Source organism: Panicum hallii, chromosome 6 (genome assembly GCF_002211085.1).
Source record: "Panicum hallii strain FIL2 chromosome 6, PHallii_v3.1, whole genome shotgun sequence".
NCBI lineage: Eukaryota > Viridiplantae > Streptophyta > Magnoliopsida > Poales > Poaceae > Panicum > Panicum hallii.
Window position 1 is genome coordinate 44,784,362 of NC_038047.1, and position 23,641 is coordinate 44,808,002.

Below are 23,641 nucleotides of genomic sequence, written 5' to 3' on the forward strand. Positions count from 1 at the left end.
CATCCGTAGCATCACCCATAGGGCCAGCTTCAGCAGAACTGGGGCCAGCATCATTGTTTGGACAATGTTTATACGTGTGTCCACTTTGATTACATGCACTGCAGCGCTGTATCCTCGGACGGAGCTCTGACTCATCCATATCATTACGAATACGCCGTGTCTAACGGCGCCCTCTCTTAACCCGAGCTGATCTTGCGTCTGGAATATATATCACAGGATTCGCTGTCTCAGTGAACGATCCAACCATACGGAACCCATAGACCTCGTACTGCCACGTGCTGGCAATTATCTCCTTTCTGAAGTAATGGGAAATATATATATTGACAGGACGTCGAATATCCGTACAAGCAGCCATTACATGAGAACAAGGTACGTGTAGTAACTTTGGCCTTATACATGAGCAACAACAAGTTCCATCAAGTTTCAGAATGCACTCCTTCACAGGAGTTTGACGTCTCATGCCACGTCGTGCTCTGTCTTTGGGAACTACCTCAAACTTGAGCTTCTGTGTACCACATTGCCGTACGTGGTGTAGCTGGGCGCTAGTTGCCTTCTTAGTCATATATTCTGTCATTATTTTCCCCAAATATCTGTCAGGATCTTGCATTAATGCCGGATTTTTAGTGAACCGATCCCTAAAGTAATCGGTACACCCAAGGACGATGAATTCCATAATTGCAACTAGTGGAAGCCCACGAACACCTTGCAGCACCCAATTGTAAACCTCGGCGAAGTTGGTGGTCATTATGCCGTACCTTGCACCATCGCTATCGTAAAGTAACTCCCACTTCTCCTTCGGTTCATTCTCAATCCATTCAGAAAAGATTTTCACCGCTGATCCAGACCTTCTGCGAGTATGTGCAGTATCTGTTGGCAAAGGACACAAAGCCTCTGCTTCATCCTGTGCAGTTCTGTTTTTTGCTGCGTCCTCGCTTCTTTTCTTCCCGGTCAGTTCATCAAATTTCGTCCACTGCTTGTTAAATTTTCGCTGAATTGTTTCCTTGCATAGCCTCTTGAACATATTCATAAGGTGCTTGTTCTTGAATTGTCTGAAAAAGTTTGCACCGATGTATCTCATGCACCACCTACTGCGAACATCACGCCACTTGGGCGGCTCTTCGGTTTCTGCACACCCCTCCTGCAGATCTAGTATTACCCTCAGTATGCCGGCGTGACGATCATGAATTAGGCAGATATCTTTCCTATCCCGAACGACTGCAAGCTTAACCCGTTGCAGGAACCATTACCTACTGTCTGTGTTCTCACTCTCAACAAAAGCAAAAGCAACACGAAGCAATTGATTGTTTCCATCCACTCCAATAGCTGTCAGCATTTGCAATCTATACTTTCCTGTGAGAAAGGTCCCATCGATGCACAGGAGAGGCCGGCAGTGTTGGAATGCGTTAATGCATGGACCCAAACTGAAAAAGAACCGCTGCAATATGTAGGGCGGACCTTCTCCTCTGTCTAGACTTTTCAGGTCATAATAGCTTCCAGAATTTTTTTGACATAGGACGGCCAGCAATCGAGGAATATTATCATATGCAGCCTCGAACGTCCCAAACCTCATCTCCAACACCTTCTGTTTTGCACTCCACGCCTTACTGTACGAGATGGTATACTTGTACTTTTCCTGAATATGCCTGATAATAGATTTTGGTTCAAATGACATGTTCTCAACTATCATCCTGTACATCCCATTTGCGATGTATTGTGATGTAAGGTTCCGATGGGTCTTCTGCACCCCCGGCAAACGACAAGTGTGCTGAGTGACAATTGAGCATTCCCAATAATCTTTCCATTTACCCTTATAGTCATGCCCCGCCACGGACAGCCCTCCTTCACACATACCACATCGTACTTACGAGATTTGCACTCGACTGTTTTGAACTCTCGCATAAGAGAGAGACCAACACTTAACAGCTTCCTTCACCTCTTCAATTGAGCTGTACCTCGCACCCTGGACAATTTCGTTCTCCCTGCAATCTGAAGGCACGCTAGATCCCTCATCTACGACAAGATGACTGAAGTCGCTGTTTACCCATTCTTCAGGCACATCATCATCATCATCAGACGAATCGGTATTCATTGCTTCATCCAATTCACGTTCTTCGTCTTGCAGCTGTTCAACAATAAAGGGTATGTTCTCCCCCTCATCAGCCACTCATTGAGGTGCTGCGGTGCCACCTGCCTCAATATTTACCTCCTCAACTTCTTCATCAATATTTTCATCCCCCGGAGCAGCTTCAATGTTTATTAAAGGGTTCTGGTGCACACTGACAAGGAGTACTAGTGGCCATTGCCAATGACTTGCATTTTGCAGATAGGTTAACCAGTCCTTGTTGCTTGCAAGTGGCATCAGCTTCCAGATCAAAGCGTGAGTGGTACGATTTATGACGCACTGAACACTCACACTGTGTGTCTCCTGATTAATCCTTAATCCCCTCATTAACCAGTTGCATAGGGATTCAAATATCTTCTTGTGCGGTCTGGTAATTCCTCTGACCGCACAGTTGAATTCACTTGAATCTACCCCATTCGGCCCATAAATCATATTTCCTTCTCCGTAATATATACTGAAAATACCCTTCTCGGAAGATATATCTGTCAATCATTTAAAAACTAGTGATACTACATATTAATACACAACAACCCTAAATTTCAGCGATTCCCAGATTATATTTTCCAGAATCTTAACTATTCAGAATATAAATTATACTACAAACAATTGAAAATACTAAAACCTATTCAAAACATACGACTAGAATGAGAATATACGACTAGAATATTTCAGCGATTCCTAGATTATAGTTATTTTTAAGTAATTATACGACTAGAATGAGAATATAACTCTAAATCGACATGTGAACAGGGCTTCGCCGCTTCCTCTTCTCTCTTCCTCTCCTCCCTTTCTTTTTTTCGGGTTTTTGCTGAATAAAATAAAAATTTAGGGGTAGGTGGGGGCTTATATAGCCGCGCGGGGGGGACCTCTTCGCGAATAAGAAAACTTTCTTATTTATGAAGAGGCCCTTGGGGAACCTCCCGCCCGCTGGATGTGCGGGATGTCCCGGGCCCCACTCATCCCGCCCGATCAACGGCAGGAGGTATCCATTTCTCAAATTTATCCCATCCGGCTCCCTTTTTCGAATTTTATTTTTTTATCCTTTTTTAAAAAAGTCCTGTTCGAGTCGGAGTCGGAGGCGAACTCACACCGGGCCGGTTAGGGTTAGCGGTGAGCAAACAATGGTGTTGTCCAATCGCCGGCGGAGCTGCTCTCCTCCGGCCACCGCATCCTCGCCGCACTTCCCGCCGGAGCTGATCCCCGAGGTTGCAAGGCGCCTCACCTACCGCGCCTACCGCGCCCTACTCCCGCTGACCTCATCCAACCTCGCCTCCCAGGCGCCGCTCCTCCTTGTACCCTTCGAGGATGAGTCCAACGCCCTCTTCCACCCCACCCTCCGCCAGATCTACCTCTTTCGCCTCCACCGCATGCACCTGCCCCTCACCAGCAGGGATTGGGCAGTCACCGAATTCCACCCACTCGGCTGCCCGTGCCGCCTTGCCATATGCGAAATCAGGGGGAAAGTGGGCCAGCCCAGCCGCTGCAGCCTCAGCATCGTCAACCTCCTCACAGGCGAGCGAACCTGCCTCTTCGGTCTCCTGGAGCGCATCTCCCGCGTCCTCCTCTACGGCGATCTCGTCCTCACCTGGAAGTACATGGAGCGTGCTATCCAGTACTGTCACCTTGAGGCCGCGGACCCTACAAGCTTCAGGATTTGATCTGTGTGAATGGCATCCTCTACGCACTTGTTATCCTAGGTTACCGTCTCGCAGCTGTGGAACTGTCAGAAGACAAGAATTCGGTGGAATTGGTGCTTCTTGGAGGCAATTTCGACATGCACGGGGAATTCCCCCCACGGTTGCACCTTGCAGAGTGCTGTGGTGAGCTGATACTGATTAGGACCATGGATCTGGATCCACGGGTTTACCATTTCTTCCGGTGGAAGTTTGGGGAGGCAAAGTGGGAGAGGATTACTAGCCTTGGTGGGTGCACCCTGTTTCTCACAGATGGTCGCGTTGTAGGATGCCTCGGTCCTGATCATAAGGGCATTCGAGGGGACTCCATGTACATAACAGAATATACCGATGGGAATTGGTATGAATATTCTTTGATTGATGGATCTTTCAACAGATTTGTCACTGAGTACCCAGGAAGAGCAGTACCATTGGTTATCTATCCACTGTTTTGGGTCCTTCCAAGCATGTCTTGATGCACTCATATGAGTTTAGGTACACTTTTCCCTTTATTTACTTGGCGTTATTGATTAATCTTGTGTTTGTATGAGCATGCTGTTTCAACTTGTATATACGTAGGCAGTCTCCTATGTGATCGAAGTATTGAAATGAACAATTTGTAGGTTATGAAGATCTGTCTTACTCTTACCTCTAAAGCAATTTTCGCTTCTTCCATTGTGAAACTGCTTCATATGCATTGCAGCTACTAGTAATACTCACATGCACATAAATGTGACATGATTACCCAGTATGGGAATTCACAATGCAGCAACAAATGCATCTGTTTTATACCCAATTTGGTAGGCTTGAATGATCCTGCTCTCCCAAATGGTACGTGGCATATATACATGTTCTGGCATAAGGAAAACAAATACAGCTACTTACTGGTGTAAGATTATAAGTTGATGGCTTCATGACAAATTTCCTTTTCCAATATAGACTTTTATTTAATTCTTTTACTTACTGTGGAAGCTAGTTATTTATATCATAGATGACAGTGTCAAATGCTAATATATAAAGCTCCACAGCACCTATGATAACCTATCTAGAATTCTATATCCTCCTCCATGTGAACCTTCATCAATTTCTGAACTAAAACACTTCAGTTATGGCCTCCGTTTTGCTTCAACGACCTTCATCAATTTCTGAAACTTTTTTCCTATCTAGAATTCTAGATCCTCCTTCATGAAGTGATTTTTCAGCCTCTTTTTAATTTATTCACCTAGAATTTTTGTTTACCTGTTAGAAACATGAAGAAAACCATTCCTCTAGAAAATGTAACTTATGTGTGTGTTTGTGATTCTCTTGTACCTAGGGAAATGATTAATGATTTTGTTTACTTTCTTGTAAAGGTAGCATTGAAATATACCACTATGGAATATTTATATGCAGCACAAATATCTGTATAAATAGAAAATGGTAACTCTCCACACAATCCCATTGGCACATCAGGCCCATGAATGATTTGATTTTGGAATTTACAATCATTAATTTAAGGCAAAATAGGTATTTTGGTCCCTCAACTTTATCCCGAGGGTCAAGTTCATCCCTCAACTTTTAAATTGGCCAATATAGTCCCTCAACTTTTGTTTTGAGGTCAAACTCGTCCTTATGCTGATATTATACTCCATAATAACATGAGATAAATGCAAAAGGTCATTTTTACCTTTGGTTTCTTTTTCCCCTCCTCAATTTAGTGTCACCGTTCATTCAACTTTTCACAACATTTTATATGGTAGTGCGTAGTTATGCAATAAGTAGATTTAAATTTTACTCTACATGCGTCTGCAATACAATACGATGCATGTGTAAATAAAATTCTAGTTCCAAATTAAACACTTCTGATGTTCATTAGATGGGGAACGAGCCAAGGGCAAAGAGGACTTTTTCAAAAATCTTATGTTATTATGGAGTATAATATCAGCATAAGGATGAGTTTGACCCAAAAATAAAAATTGAGGGACTATATTGGCCGATTTGAAAGCTGAGGGATGAACTTGAACCTCGGATCAAAGTTGAGGGACTAAAACGCGTATTTTTCCTTAATTTAAGATCCGTAGCAACGCACGGGTACTGGGCACATCGGCTAGTTTCCATTTGATTTCCAAAATGTATATGTTCCAACAATGATACTGCCTTTTGTCTTCCCATCTGGTGATTGCCATCTTACAATTCTTTGGTTCATCCATTGCGTATAATTCAATATTATTAAGCTCTGAATGTGTTATCTTGTAGTAAGGAATTGTATTATAGTATGTACTCAATAGTTTATATTTTATGGACTTCTGCACGATAATGTCTGATTCAAGAGCACAGCAATTTCCATGGAAATTGATAGCTACTCATGCCCTCACAGAATTTTTCCAATAAAAAATGACTCTTGACTTTCTTGTCTGGTGTTGTTATTACAGGTTCATGATCTTACTGGTGCTCTCTTTTGTGTTTCAACTAGTCCCTGATGGTGTCCAGCACAGCTGTGGCAATGGCATGTTATGACCCTCAGTCCGCATCCAAGCATGCAGCCCTGCCGTGTTGAGTTCGCTTGGTGTTATTACAGGTTCATGATCTTGATGGGTGTGCTGCTCTCTTGTATTGCTTGGTGTTATCACAAGCATGTAGCCAAGGCAAAGGCGACCGTGAACTTTATTTTGGAAGTATTGTAGGGACCTCTGTGTGTGCGCGATGCTGACACAGATGATGGATTTGAATGCTTTTTGCTAAGCATCTATTTATAAGTGCACACGAAGGACCTGCTGTGATGCTTGTAATGCTGGCATGCACTGGAAGTAGAATTCCTGTGTTATCTGCCTCGTATATTCTTCATCGCTATTTTTTATTTTCGGACTGTGATATTGCAATCTGGCTCTGTGACTGGAGGACATGTCCCAACTCAAATTCACATGAGCTTTGCTTGGATGCACTGTTGTTCTGAATACTGCAGTTTGTGTTACTGATCGCTCCTGTGGCAAGAAATTGAAAGCACTTGCACTGCTCATGGTGATTTCAGAACACATAATTCAAGCGGCGCTAAGCCCTCCCGATGCGAATAGTTAGCTCGACAGGTTGTTGGGCAGATCGATGGCCGTCCCAGAAGCGTCTTGCGGTTCGGTAGCCTTTGGGATTTCAGTCCCGCACTTGGGAGTCTTAGACTCATGGTGCCGTGCAGATGAGAGATCCTTCTGTACTGCGAGTTGCTGACGATTGCTTGCTACGCAGGGTGACGAACTGAAGCCCTCCAGAGTTCTGGCTTGTTTGTATCTTGCGGCAGGCGCCATTGCCGGTTCTGTGGAAGCTTGCTCTGGCACTCTCCAAACAAATTTTCCGAGCACAGGCTCAGACTTGACGGAGAGCAACTGAGCCAAGCAACAAGCTTCTCGAATTCGTGTGCTCATTCTCGTGCTCCGATGGACAACCTCTGACTGTTTTCTCAATCTGCTACAGCCTACAGGGTTCTGATGAACCATGCACATTCCCTGCCTCAAGTGACAACCTCCAACCATGCACATTTTTTCGAAGAGCCAGTGAACGCACGTGGCAAGCCCGTCCAGCCTAATAGTGGCCCATACTGAGCTCTCAGCCCGTCGTCCCACATAACTGGCCTCAAGCCCAACTACAGCCCACCGTGAGTTCCCAGCCCACCAAGCAGGCTTAAATGCTAGAGACTCGCCCGGGAATTTTTTTAAAAGGTTAAAAAATTAAATTCGAAAAAGGCTGACGATTTGGAAAATTTTTAAAAATGGTACCTCCCGCCTGATCAACAGGTGAGAGGCGTGGGCCGGAGACCGCCTGCCCATCCAACGGGCGGGAGGTGCCTCTTGGTGAATAAGAAATTTTTCTTATTCGCGAAGAGGCCCCTCCCGCGGCGGCAAAGGCATCCCGCTCGCCCAACGGGTGGGATGTGCCCTTTTTCTTATTTTTATTCAAATTTATATTTTACAAACTATTTAAAATTTATACCTTTTCAAATATAAGATTTATTCACCATACTCTTGTATATATATAATTTATTTTAAAAAAACGATAACAATATTACTTTGCTTCCCATTACTCATGCAGATCGATCTGATCCACTGCGCGGAGGTCGAAGCTGCATCTCAGATCACGTTGTTTGACCGTGGAGTACGTGTACCGAAGGCACACTAAAAAAAGAGTTTTCGTCGGATTCATGACAACTTGACGCGAGCGTTACGTGCACTGACGTGTTGCAGCAGAGACAACGTGGGGGCCTCCGGTTCATCTCATGCGTCCGCCCACGTGTACACAGCTGGCCTATCGACCTCACCGTGCTCCAGATGCATTCACATACTCGGAGGGGCATATACGCCGACGGCCTAGGACAGGGGGGAGGACCAAGAGGGCGTGAGGACCGGGACAGGTGGAGTAGATACTCCTGATTCGGTTGACTCTGTATATTTGAACTATTTTTTATATTATACTATTTTATTTTTAATGGCTTGATGTATCTTACTATCGTAATATTTGTATTCTACGTTGCAAAATGTTATCGCTGTCAGACCCGGGGCCACCGGGCTGGGCACATTACGTAGTCTAAGAGATTAAGCCCGTCTTATTCATTTTCTTTATCTCTTGTTTATCCCGTTTAAATAAGAGATAGAGCTAACCAACACGGGGAGGATCTACTCGAGATATGCTCTGGTATGATCTCTCGATGGAGGTTGGTTAGCATCTTTGTAACTCTGACCTCTCGGATATATAAGTGAGGTCAAGGACCACCCTAGAAACAGAAGATGATTAGGTCATTCTACACCAAAGGGAATACAAACCACCATACAGGACGTAGGGTGTTACACTCCGTGCGGCCCGAACCTGTCTAAAAGTCTTGTGTTCCTTGCACCTTCGAGTTCCTGATCTCGGCGTGTCCTCACCCAAAACTTACCACCTTAGGTATACTCCTCGGTGGGCAGCCGATTAAACACCGACAGCTGGCGCGCCAGGTAGGGGAGCGCGTCGAAGATCCACCGGCGAGCTCGATGGCGTCTTTCAATTTCATCAGGTCAGTTCCCTCACAGGGTACGACGTTTGTTTTTGGCTCATGGGTCTGCATCGCAGATGGTGCGGATAATTTTCGGCGATTCCTCGTCGACATGAAGCCAAAGACCCTCGCTGCGGATCCTCGCAGTACAGCCTCGACAAGTTCGTCGACGAGCTCGACAACTTGACGCTCCATGCTTCCGCAGTACAGGTTGAGATGGAGCCTGCTCCAGGCTCGACTTCTACTGATGTTGCGACAACTTCCCCTAGTTTGGACTTGTTCCAATCTAGGGATTCGCATGGACGGACTCAACTCGGCTCATGCAAACCGGCCACTGATCTTCAGGAGGCCAACGCATCTGGGTCCCTCTCCATGTTAGAGAAGGATGTGGACTTGCTGCTCCAAGATGGAAAGCTTGAAGCCACCGCGTGTCGGGGGGCTTCGGGTTGTTCTGGTCCGGCTGATTTGGTAATTACCTCTTTGCCGAAGGGGCGCATTGTGCATTAAAGGGGCATGATACTCTCCGATCTACCCGAGGCAGAGGGCCGGCTTGTGGCTCACCTCGAGCCATTGCCCTTTCAAGAAGGCAGGCCATTGGCTGCGGTGGCGGAGGGGTCGACTGAACTAGTCGATGAAAATTCTCATGACCTTTCCTCCTGCCAGGTGCTGATGGCCGACGAAGACGAGGACGGTGGGGACTTTCCCATCGACAACTTTGAAGCGATCTCCGAAGATGAGATCACGGCCAACGCCGGTAACGAGAACGACGCCGATCGTGAGGCGCGGAGGGCCAGGAACAGGGCCCGCACAATCCGGCGGAGGAGGGCTAACGAGCGAAGGCGATCTATGCATCGTGAGCTCGACCCTGAGTTTGCTGCCGTAAGCGAGCGGGGTTTTAGGACTCCGGTGGCCAACATCGCCAGGGTGACGGCCATCCTCGAGCGCAGCCACGATCCGGAAGTACGTCAAGCACTCCTCTACGCGCAGAGGGCTTGGATCCAGCTGGATCAACACAATCCGGCGTCCATCATCCGGGAAGAATGCGTGGACGAGAGTCGAAGTCAGGCTCGCAGTCGAACGGCTGGTGGCCGTCCTCAACACCAGATCAGCAACGACAACGCAAGTGGGAGCCAGGCCCCTGTCGGGAGGCAACAACCACCGCAAGGGGGTCATCTGCGACAGGCCAATCGATGATCTCTCCCGGAGGACCTGCGCCAGCACATCAATGAAGGTCGCGACGCGCGCACCGTGATCTCCTCCAGGCGCAAGACCCGCGAAGAAGTCAAAACTGAAGGTACTGACTGTAGCGATCGATTCCTTGCTTTCTCTGCTCGTTTCAGCAGCTACAAGTACCCAGAGGGCTTCAAGCCGATCGGTATCACCAAGTACGATGGCAAGCGGGCTCTCCAGCAGTGGCTCCGTTGCTACTCCATGGCCATTGAGGTCGCAGGGGGCTCAAATATCACCAAAGTCGTCTACTTCCCGATGGCTTTGGATCCTGCACCGCTCACTTGGCTGGAGAGCCTCGGCAGCAACTCCATCGACTCCTGGGAACGACTTAAGAAGGTCTTCATCGACAATTTCCAGGGAGCGATTACCCGTGCAGGTACTCGACACGATCTTGCCCAGTGCAAACAAGAACGTAACGAGCCTCTGCGGTCCTACACGCGTCGCTTCTTCGATGTCCGCGCCACCATCGCGAACATCTCGGAGGACGACATCATCGACTGCTTCTACAACGGCATCACCGACCCGGGCATATACAGAGATTTCGGGCGGAATAGGCCGAAAACTGTTGCGGGCCTTCGTGATATAATGCACGATTGGTCCGAGCAGGAGGAGAAGATGCGGGAGCGGTTCCCGCGGCGTCAAGACAACAATCTGCGGCGCCCAAACGACAACCGCAGCGACAAGGACCAGCGGGACTTTTCGAGGCCACCCCGGAAACGAAAGCCAGATGAGGTCATCGCGGCTATCGATCGTCCTTCGCGGGGCAAGAAGTCGACGACGCAGGAGGAGTTTGAGAAGCTCCTGCAAAAGAAGTGCCCATGGCATCCGTGCGCCAGCCATGCTGCCATCGACTGCTATCACCTTCGGAGGACGTTCAGCAACTCCGGTGGCGGAAAGAAGAACAAGAAGCCTGCTGACAAAGAGTCCGAGGATGATGATCAAGAGGATCACGGGCGCAACCCGAAGTTTTAAGACGCGTCAAAGGTTGTCAACGTCATCTTCGGGGGAGACGAGGATTTTTGTTCCACGCGGGATCAGAAGCTGCTCCTCCGGGAGATTTTGTCCATCGAGCCGGCGGTACCACGACCACTCCGTTGGTCGGAGGTCCCCATCTCGTTCTCTCGTGATGACCAGTGGACGAGCTTTTCCGAGCCTGGCAAGTTCCCCTTGGTCCTAGATCCTGTGGTGGCGGAGGTCAAGCTTACCAAGGTCCTCATCGATGGCGGGAGCGGGCTCAATCTCATCTTCGTCAGCATTTTGAAGAAAATGGGCCTGGATTTTTAAGGATATGCTGGTTCCCAGCAAGTCCCCCTTTTACAGCATCGTCCCAGGTAATGCGGCACACCCGCTTGGTACGGTGGTCCTCCCAGTTACCTTCGGCACGCGGGAGAATTATCGTACTGAGTTCATCAAATTCGAAGTGGCTACTTTTGACTCTTCTTACCATGCAATACTGGGTCGTCCGGCACTTGCCAAGTTCATGGCAGTGCCGCATTATGTCTATCTGCTTCTTAAGATGCCAGGACTCGGTGGAGTGCTCACCCTCCGTAGCGACTTGAAGAAGTCATACGACTGCAATCAGGAGGCGATCCAATACGCTTCGACTACTCGCGTGCCAGATGCTTCGGGAGAAGTACTCGCGGCCGCGCAGCAAGCTCTCCCAGACCGGGCTGGAGATTCCTTCCAAGAAGGCCAACAAGTCGAGCATCCAGTCGACTGATGATGTGGCCCTCAAGACGATCCAGCTTCAGGAGGGCCCTCTGCCGTCATCGGTGCGGGCTTGGGTGACAAATAGGAACTCGCGCTCGTCAGCTTTCTTCGGGCTAACCGAGACATATTCGCATGGAAACCAGCGGATATGCCAGGGGTGCCCAGGGAGTTGATCGAGCATGCTTTGAATGTACACCCGAAAGCTACGCCTAAGAAGCAACGCCTGCGGAGGTTTGCCCACGACAAGCGTGAGGCCATTAAACGGGAGATCGCTAAACTTCTCGCGGCTGGATTCATTAAGAAGTAATCCATCCAGAGTGGGTAGCGAATCCTATTCTTGTAAAGAAAAAGAATAATGAATGGAGAATGTGTGTCGACTACACTGATCTCAACAAGCATTGCCTAAAAGATCATTTTGGGCTGCCGCGCATTGACCAAGTTGTCGATTCGACGGCTGATTGTGTCCTTTTTTGTTTTCTTGATTGTTACTCAGGATATCATCAGATCACGCTCAAGGAGGAGGACCAAATCAAGACTGCTTTCATCACCCCGTACGGGACTTACGCCTACAAAACAATGTCATTCGGGTTGAAAAACGCAGGCGCAGCATACCAGCGTGCGATCCAGATGTGTTTCGCGGATCAGCTGCACCGGAATGTTGACGCCTATGTGGATGACGTGGTCATCAAGACTAGGGATTCTGATAACTTGATCGCAGATTTGGAAGAAACATTTAGCAGTCTGCGCAGATTTTGGTGGAAACTCAATCCCACCAAGTGCGTCTTTGGAGTACCTTCAGGAAAATTGCTCGGGTTCATCGTCAGCAATCGGGGCATTGAAGCCAACCCTGTAAAGATCACGGCCATCACTGATATGGAGGCTCCGGCCACAATCAAGGATGTGCAAAAGTTAACAGGTTGTATCGCGGCTCTGAACAGGTTCATCTCCCGGCTCGGGGAGAGAGGACTACCTTTTTTCAAGCTTCTGAAATGCCAAGATAAGTTCCAATGGACGGAGGAGGCCGAGCGGGCATTGCAGGATCTGAAACATCATCTTCAGTCACCTCCAATCCTCTCGGCACCATTGCCCGGGGAGGATCTACTACTTTACATCGCGGCAACAACTCATGTTGTCAGCAGTGCTATTGTAGTCGAGCGAGGCGAAGAAGGCCATACGTTTGGAGTGCAGAGGCCTGTCTACTTCGTCAGCGAAGTCCTCTCCGAATCCAAGGTACGGTATCCAGCTGTTCAAAAGCTCTTGTATGCAATCTTAATCACATCAAGAAAGCTACGCCATTACTTTGACGAGTACAAGATCACTGTGATCACGGACTTCCCGCTGCGGATATTCTTCATAATCAAGATGCCACGGGTCACATATCCAAGTGGGCAGTGGAACTGGGGGCTTTGTCAATAGACTTCAAGCCATGCACTGCAATCAAGTCACAGGCTCTCGTCGACTTCATGGCTGAATGGAGGGAGAATCAAGTCCCAACCCTAGTGGACAAGCTAGAGCACTGGACCATGTATTTTGATGGGTCCCTCAAGCTCGACGGCGGCGGCGCTGGTGTTCTACTTATTTCTCCGCGAGGTGAACAATTGAAATATGTCCTTCAGATCCTGTGGGCGGTATCCAACAATGAAGCCGAGTATGAAGTTTTGCTTCACAGGCTTCGTTTGGCGATATTACTAGGGATCAAGCGACTACTTGTATATGGCGACTCTCTCCTTGTTGTTCAGCAGGTCAACAAGGAATGGGACTGCAACAAGGAGATAATGGATGCTTATGTACAGGAAGTGCGCAAATTGGAAAGCAAATTCTCCGGCCTGGAGGTTCGTCATGTATTGCGGGAGCACAATGTTGGTGCGGACACCCTGTCCAAACTGGGGTCCACGCGTGCCCAGGTCCCGTCGGGAGTCTTCGTCCAGGAGTTCAAACAGCCATCCATCAAGTCTTCTCCGCAGGTAGCCATCGACGTGGGTCCCCAACAACCCGATCGAGAGGTTATGGTGCTGGAAGAGGACTGGCGGGGGGCTTTTATCGACTTCATTCGAGATCAACGATTACCAGCAGGAATCGACGCCAGGAGCGCAGAAGCAGCTCGCGTCTTACGAAGAAGCAAGGGTTTCGTCCTGGTCGACGGCAAGCTCTATCGGCGAGGCGCTCGGTCGGGAGTTCTCATGAAGTGCGTCACAAAGGAAGATGGTTACGACATACTGCGGGAGATCCACGACGGCGTCTGCGGCAACCATGCGGCTTCAAGAACGCTAGTGGGGAAAGCATACAGAGCCGATTTCTGGTGGCCCACCGCAGTGACCGACGCGGAGGATCTCGTGCGTAGGTGCCAAAATTGTCAATTCTTCGGCAAACAGACGCGTGTTCCAGCGCACAGCCTCATCACCATACCGCCATCCTGGCCTTTTGCCTGCTGGAGTCTTGACATGATCGGGCCCTTCACGACGGCGCCCGGCGGTTTTACCCATGTTCTGGTGGCTATCGACAAGTTTACTAAGTGGATCGAGTACAAGCCGATAGCCAAGCTCACGCCAGATCGGGTCGTCGACTTCATCTCAGATATTCTGCATCGTTTCGGCTTCCCCAACTCCATCATCACAGACTTGGGGTCAAACTTCACGGCGAACCAGTTCGGGGAGTTCTGCGAGAATGCTTGCATACGTCTCGGTCGCACACCCAAGGGCCAACGGACAAGTCGAAAGGGCGAACGGCTTGATCATTGACGGACTCAAGAAGAGACTTTGTGATGAAAATAGTAAGAAGGGAGGCAAATGGGTGCATGAGCTGCCACATGTCGTCTGGGGGCTTCGGACTCAGCCGTCCAAAGCCACAGGACAAACACCTTTCTTCCTTGTATATGGATCTGAAGCTATTCTACCAGCCGATATCATGTGGAAGTCTCCAAGGATCGAAATGTACAATGAAGGCGAGGCGGACGAGGCGCGGCAGTTAGAGCTCGATTCTGTGGAAGAAGCTCGCTGCACCGCTCTTGTTCAGTCAGCTCAGTACCTGCAGGGGATCCGGCGATATCATGATCGCAACATCAGGGAGCGGTCATTCAGTGTTGGTGATTTGGTCTTGCGTCGTATTCAGGACGAATCCGGCCTACACAAGCTCAATTCAAGGTGGGAGGGCCCGTTCGTCATCAGGCAGGTTACAAGGCCCGGGTCTTATCTACTACAATATCCTGAGAGTCAGGATGTCCGGAACTTCTGGAACATTCAGAACCTGCGCAAGTTCTACCCTTAAGACGAGGCCCGGTGATAGCTGAATCCTCGGGGGCTGAGAAGATCTCTTTTCCCCGAATCAATTTGGAGGCTACGAGCCACATGACTCGGGTTGCACATTCCTTCCTACTTGCACGACGGCCATGGTCACGTGCAAGCACTTATATAAAAATTGACTTCTCGTCGTGAATAATGCGGGGGCTACGGCCACGTTCATCCCCCTTCGATTTCAGTTCCTGACGGAACCCTCGGCTCCGTCTAACTCCTCTACATATCGAGTTCCGCCGCGACCTCGGATGCTCGCACGCGACAGCAGCCGCATTTTTTCCAACGCAGTCGATCCGCTCGACTAGCTTAACAGCAGTACGCTGGAAAAGGCTCGCATAAAGAGCTATCTCGACTACATCCTGAGTGGCTGCACTCAGAACAGTCTTGTTTCTGCTAGAAAAGAATGGCAAACTCGCGGCACCGCCCGCACCTGCTCCTTGCAAGCTTGATCCGACCGTCCGGGTCTTACCTAGCTTACGGAGCACGCTCACAGCAGGAGCGACCTTCGACTACACTCCGAGTCGCCGCACTCGGGATAGTCCCTTTTTTGCCCTATGCACGGCAACCCCGCGACGAGGTTCGCGTTCTTTCCTAATAAGTTTAGACCCGCTCGATCGAGTTGTGGCTAATCTGTTAGACGAGTATTAGCTACCCTTCGGGTCGTTGCACCCAGGGAAGCGTCTACTACTTGAGCCTTGTAAGCCTAGATCCCAATTCAGCTAAGGCACACAAACAAGTAGAGATATCGAGTGAAGTATTTACATAAGAGAATGATTACTTGTTTCTCACACCCTAATCCTGCAGTACACTGTGTACAATTTGTTCTGCTACAGGTTGGGCCTCTCGCAGGTACTCTTCGAATCGCTCGTCCGTGCAGTTCGCCGCCATCCCTTGTGCAAAAATGCTCAGCTGCACATTTGGCACGAAGGACTTTACATACGCAAGGGCATTGCTCACGCATGCGATTGGAGCCTCAGATAAGAACTTGAGCACTTTCTTCAGGGCTTCGCGGAGTCGCTCCAGCAGGGCCCGCGGGCCCGCTTCGCCTTCTTCTGGGGGATCCACCATGTCCACCAGCTCCTGGGCGGCCCCCCGGAGGTCCTCCAGCTCCTTGCGCAGCTGCTCGTCCTTCTCGCCCAGCGTCTTGACTTGCTGAAGGCAGTCGACGAACTGATGTTCAGTATCGCCAATCACCTTCTGCAGCCTTTTGACATCATCTGTACGATGATACAGCATATTCTTCACGTCAGTAAGCAACTCTTTTTTGTGTTTCGTTATTTTCCTAAGCTCTGTGGTAAGGGTACTTCAGCATCTAAGGGGAGTTACTAAGGAAGCGTACTCGAGGGAAGCGAGGGCCTACCTTGGTGCACTTTCTTCTCTGCCTTGAGTTGCTCCTGGTACTCTGCTTGTTGCTCCTTGAGCTGTTGTTGGAGCTCGGAGTTGGCCTTCTCGAGGTTCTTCAGGTCATTCTTGAGCAGCCAAGTCTCTCGAGTTCTTTCTTGCTTCAGTATGTCCAGTTCTCGCTACAGATAGCAATTCTTGGTAATTTCCTCGGAGACGCGCTTGTCCAGGGCAGCTAACTCTCGCGCATCACTCACAACCGCGCGGAGTTTCTTCGACTTCTTCTGGGACTTCGTGATTACATGCTACGCAAAAGGTGGAGATTGAGTCATAAACAACTCACCAATGTGCACAACTGGAACATTACCCAAGTATTACCATGGAAAAATCGTATAACTCCTTGAAGGTGCTCTTGAAGGTCTTCAGATTTTCTGCCGTCAGCAGGAGGTCATCCACCAGGTCGGTGGTGATGACGTTCTGGTACCCCGGCCCGGCCCTCAGCATCTCACGGGGATTCCCCGAGGACCCGGCGATATCCCCGGACGGCGGCTGCTGGACACCTGCAAGTATACAATGTAGTCAATACATTGTGCTTAGACCTCGGTAACCAGTCGCGGGCAGGTAAGCGCGTACCTGTGCCATCGGTAGGAGCGGCATCAGGGGTCACGACTTGTTCTCCGCCACCAGGTCCGGTTCCTTCTTGTCGGGGCTCGGGAGGTGGCAAGTCGGGAAGCGCCGCATCTGCCTCAGGGGCCACCTCCGTGAGTACTGGCCCTCCAGGCGCCGGGGGCTCGGAAGCTGCAGCAGCCGGGGCAGGCTCTGCACTGGAGGGATCAGCCCGGGTCGATGGCTCTGGGGCCGCAGTAGCCGTGCCTGGGTCCATCTGGAGTTGTACTGCGCTTGCAGCCCTAATGATATCGAAGACACTGTTATCCAAGTGGGCAAGAGCAAGATCTTCAAGGACCGGAGGAAAACTCACAGCGTCGACTTCTTTTTGGCGGCCTTCTTCACCCGCCAGGCCCGTCGAGGAATATCTGTTGCTGGCGGCGAGACTTGGTCGGCCGATTGAGGGGTCCCCGCCACGGCAATAGTCACTGCAGCGACGGCGGACAGGCCTGTTTCCACCCTTTCGGGCTCGGTCCCGGGTGGCAGAGTAGGGAGACTGCAAGTGGATACTGTCATTGTTCAGCACCATTGATACTTAACAACTCGCCAAAATAGCAACTCAGTACCTGGAGGACTCGACTTCTTGCGCCTTGCGTTTGCGCACTTGTCGTTGGCCCTTTGGCACCGGCGGTAGAGCGCCGGCCAACTCCACGCTCTGGTCGGAGGAGTTGTCCCGGCGTGGTTCTCCTTCGGCTCCTTCTCCCGCCTGCGAGTCCACGCAGTCGGTGGACTCGCTGCTGCCTTGAGCTGCAGCAAGGCGAGCCTTCTTGGTTGCAGTGGCAGCAGAAGGGCGCGGTCCTCCTTTGGCTCCTTCTCCCGCCTGCGAGTCCACGCATTCGGCGGACTCGCTGCTGCCTTGAGCCGCAGCAAGGTGAGCCTTCTTGGCCGCAGTGGCGGCAGAAGGGAGGAGATGATATGGTCGGGGGAGGTCAGGTTGCGGCGGGTAGCTGCAGTACAGCTCCGTGTGTCCCTGCAGAAAGTTTTTCAGTCAAGTAACGGTACAATAGCAGGTATCTTCAGTGAAGAAGTCGAATACTTACCGGTTTGGGCGGATTTTGTGCGGAGAACAATGTGGGCACGTACGGCACCGCGTTCACGTCTAGCAGCACCCGCTGAACTCGCTAGAGCGCGACTTCGTCTGGCAACTCCTCTGCGCACATGCGAGAAGGATCAGCGGGGCCTGTGTAGTCGAAGCCCAGGCAATGGCGCTGCTGGATGGGTTGGACGCGGCGTTTGTAAAATGAGAACATGACGGAGGCGCCGGTCACTCCCTTCTTCTTCTGTGCCTCGATGGTCTCCAGCAGCTCTCTGATTTGAATCATCTCCATGCCGGAGGGTTCAAGGTTCCATTCCCCCCTCACCACTGGTGGTCTGTTCGACTTCGTCGGAAGATGGGGAGTATGGTTTTCGATGTAAAACCACTGGTTTTTCCACCCAGGAAGGTTTGAGGGGAATTTGTACGAAAGGTATTTTTCACCGGCCTGCTGTCACAGTTGGATGCCGGCGCCCCCTACTACAGAAAGTTTCTTTGTGGTAGGCTGGGGTTTGACGCGGAAGAGGAAGCGGAATAGATCCCAGTGGGGTTCGATTCCGAGAAATGCTTCGCAGAGGTGGATGAAAATGGAAATATAGCAAATGGAATTAGGGTTGAGGTGATGAAGCTGAAGCCCGTAATAATAAAAAAGGCCATGAAAGAAGGAACAAGTGGGGAGGGCCAATTACCGTTCGGCAAAATGGAAGAATGTGACGATTTCGTCGACATTCTCCATGGGGAAAGGTTCACGATAAGAGGGGCGCCAGTTGACAAGGTTCTTGTCTTGCAGCAACCCCTCGGAGACTAGTTTGTTCAAATTGTTGAGGGAGCACTTACTGTGTGTCCACTCCGCGGTCGATGGCTCCGCATCCTTCTTCCTTTCCTCGATCTCTGACTTCTTGGGCGTCATCTCCGATGCGCTAGCCACGAGATGCTCGGGGGCTGCGGGGAGAGCGGCGGGGAGGTCGGTGCGGGAGAATCTCCTTGGGGGGATGGCGGCGGTGCTTGGCTTGGATTGGGGATTTCGGTGGCTTTTGATGGAATGCAGATTGAAAGCGTGGTTTTTTCCTACCATTAACGCGGGGTTAAATAACCAGCGGGGTGGGGAAAAGTTACTGTTCTGAAGTTCAGGAGTCACTTCCGAGAATATTCCGAATCTGAGGGGTCGTTTGATGGATTATTTGGATTGGATATTCGATTTATCATTTTTTCAGGGTTTGTTTGCCTGAAAAAAGCGATTTTTCGAATTAATAATCTAATACCTATCATCTGTACCATCGTTTTGATAATTTTGCAAGTTGTCATTTTTAGCCTGCATGCCACGGTTGTTGGATCCTTATCTCCAAATTTTGTGGGATTTGGATTCAAGGCTCGGGGGCTGTGGGATACGTGGCATCGACTATTTATTTTTTAAATTTTTTGAAAGATAAGTAGGGTTACAGACAAATGGGACCCTCAGCCTGATTCTCCGATTCAACCTAAGGCTCGGGGGCTACTCCATATGGAGTGCGATTTTTAAATCGCACACCATAACAAAAATTCGGGGCATGAGCACCTCATAGCTTCGATGCAGCCAAGCAAGTACTCGAAAAAGGGCTTCAAGGCGAAGCTTCAGAAGAAACCGAAGACTGCTTCGAAAGTACTCGATAAGCCTGCGGAACTCAGCTACGAAGAGCTCGGGGGCTTGTCAGACCCGAGGCTACCGGGCTGGGCACATTACGAAGTCTAAGAGATTAAGCCCGTCTTATTCATTTTCTTTATCTCTTGTTTATCCCGTTTAAATAAGAGATAGAGCTAACCAACACGGGGAGGATCTACTCGAGATATGCTCTGGTATGATCCCTCGACGGAGGTTGGTTAGCATCTTTGTAACTCTGACCTCTCAGATATATAAGGGAGGTTAAGGACCCCCTAGAAACAGAAGATGATTAGGTCATTCTACACCAAAGGGAATACAAACCACCATACAGGACGTAGGGTGTTACGCTCCGTGCGGCCCGAACCTGTCTAAAAGTCTTGCGTTCCTTGCACCTTCGAGTTCCTGATCTCGGCGTGTTCTCACCCAAAACTTACCACCTTGGGTATACCCCTCGGTGGGCAGCCGGTTAAACACCGACAATCGCTTAACCATCTTCCTACGAGTTTTAGATACCGTAATCTTCTTCGTAAAATTGGACTAAAATTTTATACGTATACAAAAGAGTATGGCGAATAAATCTTATATTTGAAAAAAGTATGAATTTTTAATAGTTTGTAAAATATAAATTCGAACAAAAAATAAGAAAAAGGGCACATCGTTGGGCGGGCGGGATGCCTTTGCCGCCGCGGGAGGGGCCTCTTCCCGAATAAGAAAAGTTTAGTGGCACCTCCCGCCCGTTGGATGGGCGGGAGGTTTCCGGCCCCACGCCTCCGGCCCGTTGATCGGGCGGGAGGTACCCAAAAACCCGTTGGATGGGCGGGAGGTTTCCGACCCCACGCCTTCCGCCCGTTGATCGGGCGGGAGGTATCTTTTTCGAATTTATTTTTTAAAACTTTTTTAAAAAAATTCCTCGCCCGGCGGGGGGCGGCTGGTCTAGGTCGGGAGCACAGATCATGGCGATGGCCAATCGCCGGCGTGGCCGTTCGCCTCCGGCCACCGCATCCACGTCCCGGGACCCCGTAGCCGCCGCGCCGTCGCTGAACTTCCCACCTGACCTGCTCCGCGAGATCGCGAGGCGCCTGACGAGCCTCCAGGAGTTCTTCGCCCTCTGCCGCGCCGCGCTCCCGGTGACCCCGCCCAACCTCGCTTCCCAGGCGCCGCTCCTCCTCGTCCCCGACGCGGCTGCCGCGTCCCACGCCCTCCTCGACATCCGCCGCGGCTTCCTCCGCTTCCGCTTCACCCGCTCGCACCTCACCGGCGAGACGGCCGACATCCACTCCCTCGGCTACCGCGTCGCCGTGGACCTGCGGGGCCGCTGCCAGCTCCGCGTTGTCCACGTACTCACCGGCGAGCGGACCCGCCTCCCCAGCCCCCCGAGCCCCTTCTCCGGCCTCCTACTCTCCGACGATCTCGTCGTCGCGTGGCACCGTCTGAACCTCCAGCAATGCCGCCTGGGGAATCCTTATCCGCGATCCCTATCGCTTCCATGATTTGATCTTCGTGAACGGCACTCTCTACGCGCTGGTGACCCCTGGTTACTGCCTTGCTGCTGTCAAGCTGTCGGACAACAGCGGTTCAGTGGAATTCGAGTTTCTTGGAGGTGAATTGGATGCAGAGACCCTTCGTCACATTTCAGTGTTCTGTCTTGCAGAGTGTTGTGTGAGCTGGTACTTGTTACCAGACCGAAACCGCAGGATCGACGGACGTTCCATGTTTTCCGGTGGCAATCTGGGGAGCAGGAGTGGGAGAGAATCACTAGCCTTGGTGGATGCACCCTGTTTCTTGCAAATTATCGTTTTGCTGGGTGCCTGGGCCCTGATCATCAGGGGATTCGAGGCGACTGCATATACTACACGATCCCAGGGCTTCTGCGAGTGCATTCTTTGGTTGATGAATCTGTTACTGAACGCATTATTAACTACCCAATCGGTAAAGAACCTATGGAATTTTGTCAATCTGTTTGGGTCTTTCCGAGCATGTGTTGATGCACTGACACGAGATCGGAGCTGCATAGAAGTTTTTGTCCAAATAAAGGTACATTCAGCATTCAGGCCCCCTTGTTATATTATATTATTTCTTAGTCTTACATTTGTGCAAGTATCACATTAGCAGTACATACCGCACATGTCATGGAACCTGCATATGAAATGAGTGGCCTTCATACTCAATTCCTTCCCTATTGAAGTGTTAACGACATCAATAGTTCTCAAGATCTGGATATTGACCTTAAGCATTTTTCGCTCCTCTATATATGCAGCTTCTGCTAACATGTTTGCAGCTATTAGTAGTACTTATATGCACAACTAAAGGTAACCTGGTTATTTGTTAAATTATTTTCAAGGAGAAAACGTATATAAGAAAATATGGAGAACATTTACCTATTTTCCTGCATACAATTTGTTAATCATTGATTGAGCATACAGGTACTCCTGGATGGAATTCATAATAAATAAAAATTCAGTCCTTGTTGCCTGCAATCTGCTAAGCCTGTATAATCTTATACTACCATGTAACATATTTAAACTTACGAAACAGGGTGGCCTGACCAGACACGCCGGGTCGGCCAAAAATCCCCGGCCGTCTGATCGCCCAATCCGACAGCCGGAAAAGCTTGTTTCTGACACTTTGCAAAAGAACCCCCTGAACTTCATAAGAACCAACCCGCAGTCCACGTTCGTGGATTTTTTCCAAAAAACCCCCTCAAACTTTATAAAAAAACATGCAGTCCCCGCGTGCGTCCCACATTTTTTCAGGAGAGCCCTCAAACGTTTTAATAATCAACCCGCAGTCCACCAATAACAACCATGTATGTTTCTCAAAACAAACCCTAACTTTTACATAAATTAACTTAAAGCACTTCGCCTCTCAAAACAAACCCTAACTTTTACATAAATTAACTTAAAGCACTTCGCCTCCAAGGAATAGTTCTTATCGATCCTATAACTCAAATATACTAATTACGTTCAAATTCTTGCAACCTTCAAAGTATTGGATCTCTTACGTTTTAGCTCGGTTCTCAGCGATCCTCGTAGCCACCTTGATCGTAGCGAATCTCTACATTTACAATTATTTTAATTTTCACAAAATAAGATAAAGAGACACATGTAGTACGATAATATAGACACTACACGCGCCGGCGAGGCCAACCGATAGGGCCATGTTAAACGAATATTAATTAATATATTGCTCTAAAAATGCTAGATCTGATTTTGTTTGATTCCTCAGCTTTAAGTAATTGCTAGATCTGTAGCTTAAGATCAAAGATTGCAGGTCCCTGTCTCTGTTTCAATTTAAATGATTGTTTGCTGTCTAAAAATGGTAAACAGCATAGTGAATAGCTCAAAAATGCTAAAATGATGAAACCACTTTTGGTACCACCTACTCGCGTCCTATTTGTTGCTTTCTTTGGTCGAGTAACTAAGAATCTGGGGTTCTATAGGGTTCTACAATGGTAGTTTTTTTTGGTATAGCCAAGCTGTTTGGCCAGGGCTAGAATATTTTAGATGTCGGTTTCATGCTTACTAATGCTGGTGCTTTTTTTAAAGAAAAGAAAGAAAAAAGAGTGCTCTCTAACGCACTGAAGCATTACGGGTCCTCTTGGTAGCATACTTAATAATGGAGGGACGTTGTGCGGAAAATTAAGATTTATCCGCAATGCTACCACTATACAGATACCACTACACAGATAGTGGTAGCATTGTGCTCTTGTAAAGTCTGCGCAGCTCATTAGCCATAGTATGAACAAGAATCGTCTGGATCTCTCTACCGATGTATTTCTCTCCGCAGTTTTTTAAATAACTGCTAGCTAGCTTACTATTGTATCCCAGTGTGTGTAAATTTAATGTATGCCATCATGCACTCTAATATATGTACAATCACGTTTATGATGCACTTTAATCACCGTTGTTTTCTTCGCGCGCAAAGGCGCGCGCCAATCACTAGTA

General features: G+C 49.3%; 2 protein-coding genes across 2 annotated transcripts; both read left to right on the forward strand.

The window, feature by feature from the left end:
- The first annotated feature begins 3,194 nt into the window (after window positions 1–3,194).
- On the forward strand, window positions 3,195–4,191 carry LOC112897627. Its single transcript, XM_025965975.1, has one exon. It carries the CDS (start codon window positions 3,244–3,246, stop codon window positions 3,778–3,780), a length of 537 nt encoding a protein of 178 aa, XP_025821760.1. The 5' UTR covers window positions 3,195–3,243; the 3' UTR covers window positions 3,781–4,191.
- Window positions 4,192–20,656: 16,465 nt separating this feature from the next.
- LOC112898391 lies at window positions 20,657–21,697 on the forward strand. Its single transcript, XM_025966714.1, has one exon. It carries the CDS (start codon window positions 20,657–20,659, stop codon window positions 21,185–21,187), a length of 531 nt encoding a protein of 176 aa, XP_025822499.1. The 3' UTR covers window positions 21,188–21,697.
- The last annotated feature ends 1,944 nt before the right edge of the window (window positions 21,698–23,641 follow it).

Coding starts and splice junctions, on each gene's coding strand:
- LOC112898391 (XM_025966714.1), top strand. CDS start 20,657: ATGGCCAATCGCCGGCGTGGCCGTTCGCCTCCGGCCACCGCATCCACG.
- LOC112897627 (XM_025965975.1), top strand. CDS start 3,244: ATGGTGTTGTCCAATCGCCGGCGGAGCTGCTCTCCTCCGGCCACCGCA.